Source organism: Glarea lozoyensis (assembly GCF_000409485.1).
Source record: "Glarea lozoyensis ATCC 20868 chromosome Unknown GLAREA6, whole genome shotgun sequence".
NCBI lineage: Eukaryota > Fungi > Ascomycota > Leotiomycetes > Helotiales > Helotiaceae > Glarea > Glarea lozoyensis.
In genome coordinates, this window is record NW_007361001.1 from 1,128,145 (window position 1) to 1,140,148 (window position 12,004).

General features: G+C 47.1%; 2 protein-coding genes across 2 annotated transcripts; one reads left to right on the forward strand and one right to left on the reverse strand.

The window, feature by feature from the left end:
• Window positions 1-137: 137 nt before the first annotated feature.
• On the reverse strand, window positions 138-1,956 carry GLAREA_02669 (MFS general substrate transporter; the record flags this gene model as incomplete). Its single annotated transcript, XM_008087754.1, has 3 exons — window positions 138-1,237; window positions 1,285-1,693; window positions 1,741-1,956. 3 exons carry the CDS (start codon window positions 1,954-1,956, stop codon window positions 138-140), a joined length of 1,725 nt encoding a protein of 574 aa, XP_008085945.1.
• A 7,893-nt stretch (window positions 1,957-9,849) lies between these two features.
• GLAREA_02670 (uncharacterized protein) lies at window positions 9,850-10,600 on the forward strand (the record flags this gene model as incomplete). Its single annotated transcript, XM_008087755.1, has 3 exons — window positions 9,850-9,945; window positions 10,000-10,161; window positions 10,211-10,600. 3 exons carry the CDS (start codon window positions 9,850-9,852, stop codon window positions 10,598-10,600), a joined length of 648 nt encoding a protein of 215 aa, XP_008085946.1.
• Between the last annotated feature and the right edge of the window lie 1,404 nt (window positions 10,601-12,004).

The window sequence follows — 12,004 nt, forward strand, 5'->3', positions numbered from 1 at the left end:
AAGTTTCGAATCTGCAAATTCCGATTCTCATCATGCATATCCCGTTAACGCCGTGAAATATGAACAAGAAAAGTTACTCTTCGTCAGCGCTGTCTATCCTCTTCTCAAAACTGTGTCGAACGTCTGTAACAGGACGTTTATATCGCAACCGTCTCCGCCTTCTTCTCCACAACAGCAACAGGCACCTCCTCATCCCCAACCTTATCCTTCTCACCCTCCACAGCCTGAACAGCAGGAACGAACCGATCAAGCGGGTAATCCTTGATCAGCAAACTGATGATGAATCCGAGACCAGCGAGACCGCACATGACGATCCAGACAACTTTCAGGGAGTCAGCATATGCCTGGACCAAATCTCTGCGATCCTGCGAATCGGCCATATCCCTGAGGAGATGAGCGAGCGCGGTTGCGTCTTGGGAGTAGCGTTTTGCCATTGGGGCGAGCGCTGGGTACGCGCTGATCTTGACGGCGAGTTGGTTCTGGAGAATGACGCCTCCAACCGCAACACCCAGGGTTTGACCGACAGCGCGGAAGAACGAGTACATGGACACCGCGGAGGCGAGATCCTCGTCTTTGCACGCGGACTGGATGGAGAATTGGAGGGCGGGGTAGAGGAAGCCGGTGCCGATTCCGGCGACGAGGTTGAGGAAGACCCATTGCACGGTTGTGGTGTGGACGTCCATGAGATATAAGATGCCGAGTCCCAGGATGGAGATTAACCAGCCGCTCCAGACGGCCCAGCGGAAGGAACCGACTTTGCCGATGACGATGCCGATTACGACGGCTGCTGGGGCGACGGTGAAGGTCTCGGGGAAGACGGCCACGCCGGTGATGGTTGTGTTGAAGCCTTTGACGCCTTCGTAGTAGAGGGGGAGGTAGTAGACGAGGGAGAGGACGATGAGGGAGTGGATGACGGTCTGGATGTATGCGGCTGTGATGTTGCGGTTTTTGAAGATGGAGGTTGGGACGACCGGGTCGGCGGCGATTTTGTCCTCGTAGAAGTAGAAGGCTACGAAGCCGGCGACGCCGACGATGATGGGGACGATGGTGTGCCAGGATGACCAGGCGTATTGTACTCCACCCCAGGAAATGCCCATCATGAAGCCGGTGGCCGAGCCGATGAAGATGGTTGCGCCGATGTAGTCGATCTTTTTGATTTTGGCGAGGAAGGAGGTTGAGGCTACTTTGAGGTTGATGCAGATTGGGACCATGACGATTGCGACACCGATGAAGGGGACTGGGTTTTGTTAGATTTAGAATGGGTAGCGGGTTGGATAGGCTTACGATTGATCCAGAAAATCCATCTCCATGTAACGTGTTGGGCGAAAGCACCTCCAATGATCGGACCCAATACGGTACCAACCGCGTACATGCCACTGAGCAGACCAAACCACTCTCCTCGGAGTCTGAGTGGAATCATGTCGCAAACGACGATTTCAGTCATCACGACGATACCACCACCGCCTGCACCTTGGATGGCACGGCAAATGAGAATGGTGTTGAAGTTCTTCGCCAGAGCACATCCAATGCATCCAGCGAGGAAGAAGAGAACGGCACCAGTTAGGAGATACTTGCGTCCGAAGATGGTGGAGAAAGAACCGATTACAGGCTGGAAGACGGCGCAACATAACATGAATGCTGTACCGGCCCAAAAGGCTTCAAGACCTGTTCCGTGAATTTCTTCGGAGATGTTCTGGGGTTGTTAGTTCAGTTTTGGAATAGACGAGGTTAAACACTTACGGGTAAAGCGACTGCGAGAGCTGTGGCGTCCAAGGCGACGATGAAGGTCAGAAGCGCGAGGGTAGTCATTGCAAGATAGAACGCGACGGTGGGCTTGAAGGCTCGCGCCGCTTCTTCTGGAGTTAACTCATTGGAAGCGGTTGTTGATAGTGGTGGCGAGAGCGACTCTGGTGTTTCTGCCATCATGTCTTTTTTGAGGGAGGCGTCCGAGGACATCTTGTGGTGGGTGAGTTGAGCGTGAGCTCGAGGATTGACTTTGTTGTTGTTGTATCTCTCGAATTTTCGTGTCGAAGATTTTATATATGGGGTGTTTTGACGCCTAGTGAATGAGGCAGTTTGCTAGACTTCTCGGATAGGCTCTTCCCGTGATGAGTCTATGAGCAGATTATATGAGACGATGTCTTTGAGCTGATGGTGAACACTATTGGGGTCGGAGTTGGACCATATATGAGTCTTCGTGATGTACAAAGTCGAAATACTCTCCGTCTCCAAGAAGTTGGGAGTGACGAAGCGAGCCAAGATCACCAGCACCCAAGAGGTTCAAGTAGCAAACTGTTGACTGAGCAAAGCTTGAGTTGACTGATTCCTCATCCTTTGGACGGTCGAAGCCCGACATATACATATCAAAATACAATTTTCCGTCTGTCTGCGGAGGGTTTGTTTGACCGGTGCAACATACTGTATTGCACCGACCCTGTGCCCATCATTTCATTTGTTTCGGCCGCATCGCTTAGCATTTGAATGAGTTGGAGGCCAATCAAAGTGGGTGGTGTAGTGAGACTTGTATACCTTCACGTATTCATGTTGGCGGCTGGTTTGGTGTCGCTTAGTGGGATGGGTCGATTATCGTCATCGGGTTTGCTTTTCTGGTGTATTCGCACAGCAGGTGATTGTATTACCTCCGTCTCTTCAGCTGGGACAAACACTTCAGACGGTCTTAATTTGTAAAAGTCTCAGTCAAAAAGGATCTGAAGGTATGGGCGATTCTCGCACCAAAGTCCACTCGTCCATTGTGGCTTCCGGCACTTACCAATCCGTTCGAACTTCCAAAGCTCTCACCGAATGAAAGAGCCCAAATTGACACATTCAAGTAGCCTCTTCCGCGGCAAGGCTGAATAGCGTCCGCGTAGATGTCCAGTGAAGGAGGTACGAAAGGTACAAAATTGCCAACGGCCGTAAGCTAAGCGAGACACACGGGCGAGTGTATCCCTCCGGTGTGCGAAGTCGAGTCTCGGGAACACTTGCAGGAAACGTGCTCGATAAGAGTGAGGTGAGATCTCCTTGCCCCAGATTTCGGCGTGATGCCCATGTTGAGACTGTATACCGGAGGATCTCTGTATGAACAGTATTGGGTTGTTGTGGATATCTTGGTTGGGTTTGCTTTTCGTCGCTGGTAACCTTGATGGGTAGTAGTAACCTTAGCTTGTGAGGTGAAATGTTGGAAAGAGTTGTCTTGGTGAATTCAGACACAGCTGAGAAGGAGATTAAAGGCAGACCTGGCGCCTACCACATGGTTGTGATGGTTGTACTCAAGCTTTATTGACTCGGCGAGAGTATTCTTCCTCAAGCCGCAGAATGTCATGCAGCTGGGAGATCTCAGGCGCACGGTCCAGACCGTGACGGTGTGGCTTCGACCCTACCTTACGGCCGAATTTATTTTGTTTAGAGCAACAACACCAATGTCATGAAATTCAATCCGTGTTGTTCAATCTGACCCTTCTTCCTTCTTCTTCGTCAACCAAACCATAATTTCTCTCTCTCGTTTGAGGCTTTTCCAAGCGATTCGACGTAATGCGACAATCGTTGTCGATAACGATCACCAATCGTGTCGGTTCGATGAAAGGATGTCAAATCGGCTCCCTCGTGCTTTGAGCTACCATCCATCAACCCCTCCAACATGTAACGGGATGAAGCCTGTTCAGAGTAAGAATGTGTGGTTTGCAAGATTAATGTCCCAAACGCTAAGAGGATGTTCTAGATTCTTGATTTTAGCTACGCGTCGCACATTGTCGATTCCGAATTCCACAAACGCGATTAAGAGTATAGCATATCTTTTGGGTCCCAATCATACGGCGATCAGCTCGAGGAGCCACTGGATGGCCGTTCATATCGCATACCGCATGCTCATCGTATAAATTATTATGAAGCTTCCACAAGTTCGAGATTCTCTGTTTTCCAAAATCGATTCCCAAGACGGCTTCACCCAGTATCGCGAGTGGAACAACAAAATTATGACAGCTGGAGCATGAGGCGAAATTTTCCATGAACTGCAACGCATATCATTGTGTTGATGCTTGTATATGCACATAAAGCGCCTGTTATACCGCAGACAATACTCGGACAAAATTGATCCAAACGTTGATACTCCGTTAAGACGAAGTGATTTATATAAGCAAGATCTTGGATGCGATGCTCGTCATCCTGGGCTATAGAGACAAATATACTTCCGCTAGGCCAAGTTTCAAGCCTCATCCAAAAATCCAAGTTGGAGTCTTGGAGATCAGGCCACGGGATCTGACCAGTTCAGTCATTCTGCGAAGTCTGTCAAGGTAGAAAACACTACCTTACTTTTACAAGTTACAAGCCACTCGAGTGCGAAACTCGTTTTGAGTAACGAACGGATTACGGATAGTCACAACTTACGCCACTGTTAGTCGGTCAAATCTCGAAGAGGGCAAGATATTCGCTATTCTCTCCTGACTCTGAGCACCAACAAGCGAGTTTCCTGGATCAAATATCACCCACTCGCAACATGATAAGGCTTTCTGTCGATAGGGACGCCAGTCTTAATTTGGAGCTTTAACGTTTTGTCACGCACTATTGAACGTTTTGCAGATTTCTCTACCGACTGACATGCAATTGCTCACTTAAATTTTCGACAAACGAGCATTCAAGTGAGCGGTAGAAACAATAATTAGATACAATCACCCCAGCGAACTAGCTGGTAATGCGATTTCTCGCGTCCGCTCGATGTCAGCCCCAGGTTATCAATATTCCGACCAGCTTCGAATGAGAAATAAGGGCATCGATGTGATATATGACCGCCTGCTTGAGTGAGGTACATGGCCTCATTCGCATTCCGCTCGTGTTTATTGGACGTTTGAGAAGGTGTATTTCTCGCAGAATTGGACTACAACTAATTGTGAATCGATTGTGCTGTTGCACAAGTTTGGACTACGGGACCAACTTCAGTTCAGCTTTTTCTTCTGAAGAGAATATTGCTGGTATTTTTGTCTAGTCCAGATTTATTGCACGCGAAGTCCTGGATCCTACGGGATTACAGCAGAATCCTGACTCAGACTTGATCAAAAAAGAACTATTTCAATCAGCAACCTCCATGCTGCCGAAGCCAGGGCAATTCTGCACAGTCAATCGAGGCGTCAAGTTGTTCTAGAAATTCCTCTCTGTTTTGCTGGTCAAGGTGTGATTGCTTTGGTTTGTAATGCAGAGGCTACTTATCTTATATGTTATAGACCGGGAAATATGAAGGAATGCGACCCATTTGAAAATCAGCAATTTCGGATCCATCCAACTCTTGCAAACTACAGACGATATCTTGACTGTCAGACATTAATGTATATGTCAATCGACGCAGCTGAACCGCTTTCTCGGGCACTTTATATCTACTTGGTGAGTGCTTCTTGCCGCAAAGCTCATTTATTATTTTCCCAATATTAAAGAGGGGCGTAAACTAATAATTCATTCAGTTCAAAAGATCTACGTTTACGGATTGCGAAGAAAGCAAACTTGACCCGCTTGAAAGCGGAGTCATTTGGCATCCGATAATATCCAATGCATCGGACGTTGCATTGCGTTCAGAGCATGAGGAAGAGAACCACAATATGAGATGGAGATCTGTATATGCTTTTGTCGAGACCGCCCTTCAGGTCAGCGATTTACGAGCCGTGTGATGTCTAACGCGGTCATTCCCGTCACTCTCTTATAATCCCATTCAGGAAGCTGCAAAACGGTTCATTTAATGGGGCAATACATTCGGCAAACCTACTTGAAGCAGTGTAACATTATTCATCAACATGCTTTCAACAATCTCAACTCTGGCCTGGCATCAAATCGATGATGACACATCACCTGGACTTCAAGGACATCGGTTGTGACCACGACTTATCACAAAGACGTTGCAAGTTTTCAGACAATGTTTCGTAGAGTCTACGCTGATCCGGTCAAAAATTTGTATGCATGTGTGGTGTATATTTGGCTTGAGATTTTCGCTGGTAACGGTGAGGCGAATTTGTCTTCGCTAGGAATACGAGAAGTAAAATCTAGGGACGGCAACATATCGGTCCTTTCGAAGGTCCTTCACTTGCGTCTCCCTTACCTCGCATCATTTGGTACACGAGATCCAATCGTTCAGTCATGTTCCCGACTTCATGAAGTCCGCCACGCTTGACTTTTGTATTCTTTCGATTGCTTATTGGCATGATGACAAAGGCCTCCAGAGCCATCAATCTCGGCATTGCCTCTTCAGGGATAATCACTACCAATTCTTGATATCTTGTTCGGCCCATCAAGGTACATTAGGTGAACGGCAAGTTTGTGATCCGCGCTTAGAACAGAATCACAATCAAGCTCTGATACTGAAGCTTGCAATTACGCTTAAGCAGAAGGTCACGCTTTGCAGCAGGGTATAGCCATCCGTCTTGGATACTTGTCACGGTACTCTCTTTAGTGGGGAAATTGAATGGAGATTGTGGACCTCTTCGTTGTAGCTGTCCAACTAAAATATTCGTCAAAACAAACAAGAATATTCGAGTGTTGACTTTGGCCTTGTCTCGCTTATTATCCTACCTTTCGGTTTACCATGATCGTCAAAACAGCTCCATGCTCTACTCATTAGCGCGGTTACTACGCGCTGCTGGTAACCAAAAGTGGTAATTCCATACGAACCAAGATGGAGCCAACAGATAACCAGATGTTTGCTGTCGCTGACGTTTGGTTATAAGCGAACCCGCCAACCACAGCCTCTCAAAGTCTTTGTTGTAGCATGGGGGTCGATTCTGGAGTCTGATTGAGCCCGGGAGGTTACGACTTCTTCACGGAAGCGTCGAAACGCACATCTGTGCTGCACTGCGTTGATCGAAATATAACGGGACATGGGAGTGAAGGTCTGATCTAGACTTCGCGGAAGTTGCTCGACGTTTCCTCTAATGGCTGATTGAGAACGAGACGTCCTTTCAATGTTCAGCGATTTCAGCCACCCTTGCGAGCTCTAGCGATCACGGCACAGAAGCTAGGTCTTCTCTGATCTAAGATCTGATCTTCGCACCGTCTTGCCGCTTGTTCTAAAAGGTCAATGAGCACCTTCCTCTCTGGAGCAAGAAGGCTTGCATCGAATCCAATGGCACATCGTTGTGCCGTTCCGCTGTCTGACTGTTGAGGGCTGAGGGTATTGCCGTCCAAAATACGGTAATTATTCGATCTGAGCCCTGCCGTTCTCAACTGCACATCATCCCAACCACCACATCCTTGTGGCTGCTGTCATCAAAGTTCCGAGTAAAAGCAGCGTAAGGCCCGCTCACGCTTGCATATGTGTTGAGGCGACCCCTGAACCATGTGGCCCTACTGCCAAGGTGATGGTGGGGTAGTCTGTGCCTTGAACGTGCTTTTGGGGCGGGGTGTGGGATGGCGGGTGTACGGATTCTAGAGTGCAGACAGACTTGTCAAGAGTGCACAGAATGTTAATAACACCTACGTCGTGCAGAGTACGATTTGCACCGCCTCGTCCCATATTCAGCATATACATGAGGATTTCAAACACGGGGTAGAGCAGACATCCGACAAGGGAAACGTCAGTCGTTAAGCAGGTTGGGCAAAGGTTATTCGGATGGTTAGTGGAAGGATCCGGTGCGGTTCCCATTAGGCAGCGTTATACAGCACTTCGTACGGGAAGCAAAGCGAGCCAATCCTCAAAATCGGAAATCGGACCTCCGAGCACAACATTTATGTGTAACCCACAGAAATTCTTCATATATGCACCCGTCAGCAAGTAACAATAATCTGCCCGTTCACTTGCAACATATTCGCAGCCGCTTCATGTCCTCGCCGACCTCGAATACAGCTTCATAGCGTCTGAAGCCCGCGACCTCATCCAAACCATGGGAAAGCTTACGGCTCCCCTGGAACATGAAATGCCGCTTCCATTCTGGATGATATGTGCAGTCTGCAAGAACGCGTTGTTCTTGAATCCAAGTTCCGTACCGTCCCCACCGTGATTACACCCTGAGCACGATATCTGTCATGCATGCGGCGAGGGCATCCACTTTCACACTTCCCAAAGGAGTACTGAGTAACCAAATTATTATTTCTGGAGTTTGATCTGAATAATTTTAATGCTTCACGACATTAAATTCCCAATTGGGTTTGTCGTATATAGAACGTCGCGCTGCGGTCTCGGCAAGTTCCTTGAGTACAGATTAGCCTCATCTCGCGATATGTCTGCGGTTTCGGAAAGTTATGATAATTCAAGAACTTGATGCGTGTGCCCGTCACATCAAATAAACAGACGTTCCCTGGTCGGCTTCACCAAGGTAACCGCGGAGATGCATGTTCCTGGAACTCTCCATGGCGATTGAGAAGAGTGCATCCGACAGAGCAGAGCTCGATTTCTGCTTTTCAATTGTCGCCTTATTGGCCTGCTAACCTGTGAGTTACAATTAGATTCTGAAAGCTAACAGGGAAGTGTAATTTCTTACTCTAAGTACTTGGGTCAGGCTGAACTCTCACTTACCACACGATCTCATTGATATCTGAACCTTCCGACTGACACCTCCGTCGTGACCAAGATATTTTGAATCATCTCAATGCTCATTTCTCTCAGTAAAACAGAAATCTGCAGGTGGTGACTCGATGCAAGAGTGTGCTGATTTCGAGATGCTTAAGACAATGTCTGGTTCCTCTCCATCACAAATAATCGTCTCTCCAGACAGCCAAGGCTGAAAGACCTGGCTGGTGAGTTCTAATTGTCGAACAACATCCCCTGATGAGTATCTATGTCTCGGAAGAAAGGAACGAAGAGAAGCTGAACTCGCGGTGAGGTTGGCATTCAAGTAGGTTGCATTTGTTCTATTTCATGAATGTCTTACGCACGTACCGATCATCGTGACAGATCAGTCTGAATCACTCACCGAACACGAGTATTTCTGATACCTGTGTAACATGTGAGTCCATTGGAAAAGCTGACTAAATTGTGAGTGTTCGAAGTCCCGTCGTTGAGAGAGAAAGATCGGCATGTTCCGAATGTTCGGGACACATGGCATCTCGGGAGAACTTCATTGGAATCATCAAGGTTCCGGCAGCGGAAAGCTTGAGTTTCGTCAGCGAATTACGTATAGCCATGATGACCGCCAATTGAGTAGTGGTAGTACGAAAAGAAAATACGGACGTAACGAGTGAGACATTCTGTCGGGAATCATGTGAGTTGCTCACCAAGTGAGTCGCTTTTGGGGTATTGGGGAGACCATTTCACTCGACTGCTTTTTTTTCTTTCTCTTTTTGACTTGGTGTTTGAAGGAAAACAAGCATCTTTCAAGTTATCATCACAGCAATATATCATTTTCTTTACTCTATTTATTTGTTGAATTTTCTGTTGTCGTCCAACTCTAGAGCCAATTTCTAGCGAGTATCTAGTGGTCTTCGGGGAATAACAGCCCCCACTTGAGATATGTCTCCCTCCAAAACGGAGCTTTCGTCAACACCAGCACGACAACAGCCTCCCAACCTCACAACTACTCGGCTCGTACTTGGCTAGCACTTGGCCCGATGAAATACAATGGCCGAAATCAACAAAGTAGTGATCTTACCTAAGAATTTGGTGCGAGGTAGACCGATTTAAGGTCTAAAGTCCATAGGAAGGATGTATACGTCAATGTAAAGCTCCGTGCCGAGGACTACACTCGCAAGTTGATTATCTTGGTGCGTTACTAAGATGGTTTAACATAAGGTATCATTGATATATAACCTCGAGATGATTCCGGTATGAGGAATGACATCGGCAAACCAAAGGCACAGTCAATTTGGGATTTATTCAACTTCGTCTTCTCAAAAGGTCAAGACGAGCACTGAAATAACATAACGCCCAACAATACGCCAAAGATGCGCCCTTCGTCTGTAATTGCCGCTCTGGCTTTCGCCAGTGGTGCTGTCGCGGAGCTGTACAATCTTACGATTACTGCAGCACATCCCACAAAGGTATGATAACTCGTGACATTTACTCATTGGTCGATAACTGACACTTCTGAGTAGGTCATTGCAATTGAATCATACTTCTCAGACTATGATCACCACACCCTCGGTGTCAATGCCACTGTCGGAGCTATCATCGGTGCGGTATTCGCCTCAGCCGCAGCATATCCAACCCCCGCCGGCGCCTTGATTGATTTCAGAAACAGAATCAACTACATTGCCGTTCGTCTCCCCCCATCATCCCTCAAAAAGCAAATTTAACTCTAAACAGGGCCCAACCCCCTTCCTAGTCGACTTCGAAAACCCAGCCGCAGTCATCTCCTCCATCTCCGCCATCATGCCCACCATCACCCCCTTCCCCCAAGCCCTCGAGATCATCTCCTCCGTCTACGACTATCTCGGCTCCGTCGCCTACTCTGAGCTCAACAATTTGACGTCGCTCCCCTACAACATCTCGCATTCTCTCGGCACGTTCGTGCCGCCTGAGGAAACGCCTGCGCCTACCACCGGACCAACCAGTCTGCCTGTGACCACGACGAAGCCGCCGGTTGATACGACGGCTGGTCCGGTGTGCGTGCCGTACACGACGACGAAGAAACCGGGGAAGTGGTGTAGGTGGAGTGAGAAGAAGAGTGGGAAGTATGAGTGTTGGAATTTTTAGATGGGGGTGCGACGGGAATGAGCTGTGGAGGTGAAGATTGAAGGATGGAGGAGGAAGTGGAACTTTTGTATATAGAGCGAGATGGTTCGAGTGCGGGTTGTGGGAGTTATTTAGACTTTGGAATTAGTTAAAATAGGGGAATGCATGTTTTGTAGAGACAAGAATATGGTAATATGTGAAATCAACTCAAAAGTGTGAGATTGAAATCGCAATTGCAGTGATACGCAACTAAAAACCCAGAAATTTTGAATAAATCTACTGAAAGAACAATACTAGTGATGGACATGGAATTCTACACCTCCCTTCTTTAGAAACAAGCCATCCCATCTTTAGAAATAGAAGCTGCCTTTTAACAATTCATCGAGGTTTTTTTATACCACCTCTGATAATAGAAAACCCCATGTTTCGGTCTGAGAAGCGCTCATAGATTCTAGGTCCGAGAAAACTAGACCTTGGTTTTGTGACTTTAAAATTTAAGGCGGTTGGAGGTTATTCGTGAAGAAACAGAGATTTGTCATCTCTGTTTAGTGAAGAGATGTAATGTTGTGTGTTTGATTGAATGGTGTTATGGGTGCTGGATGTTGAGTTTGAGGGTTGTGGTTTAGATGGTTGTATATTTTATGTTGCTTATGTTCTTTTTATGAGGGAAATGTTTTGATTGGAAATTGGTTCGAGATATGATGGTCTGGGTATTGTGGATAGATTTCTTGTTAGTAAGTCTAAGTTGTGCTGGGATGAGTTTGTGGTTTTGAGGGATAAAGTATTGAAGGCTGTTTGGATTATTGTTTTGGGATGAAAATTACTGAGAGAATAGTCAAAAAAAAGGGTTAATTAAAAGCAGTCCCTTTTTCCGAATTTTCCTTGCAAAGTCTGGGTTTTGGCTTGGGAACTTCGTATGCTGTTTCGAATTATTTCATCCAGTCAGAAATTATCTACTATATGAATCTAAGGACCGTAACTTCTGGTATCGATTCCGTATTCCAGAATAAGAACTCTATATTCTCCATCCCTGTGAAATTTCCAAGATCCTCACTCAAGTATCTGAATCCGAACTATTCAATCGATAATCTGAGAACTAACCCCGTATCCCGATCAATAAACACCACCTTCCTAAATTCTCACATTCCATCACTATCTTCAAATTCAAGAATCATACCCTTGTACCATGCTCTTACAACCACCTTCCCCAAATTTCAAGGTTAATTCAATCGCATCCCCAACACCCGTCAGTGGGTTCCACGGGAAGTCCCACCCAACACCCAAGGAACCTTCCTCTTCATCGGGGACCGACCAAACACTACCCCATCCCCCACCCCGTTGGTCAAAAAATACGAACATCGGTCCGGCATACCCATTCCAGCACCCTCCGAAACCGCATCTGACGTGTGCAGCCAGAATTAAACT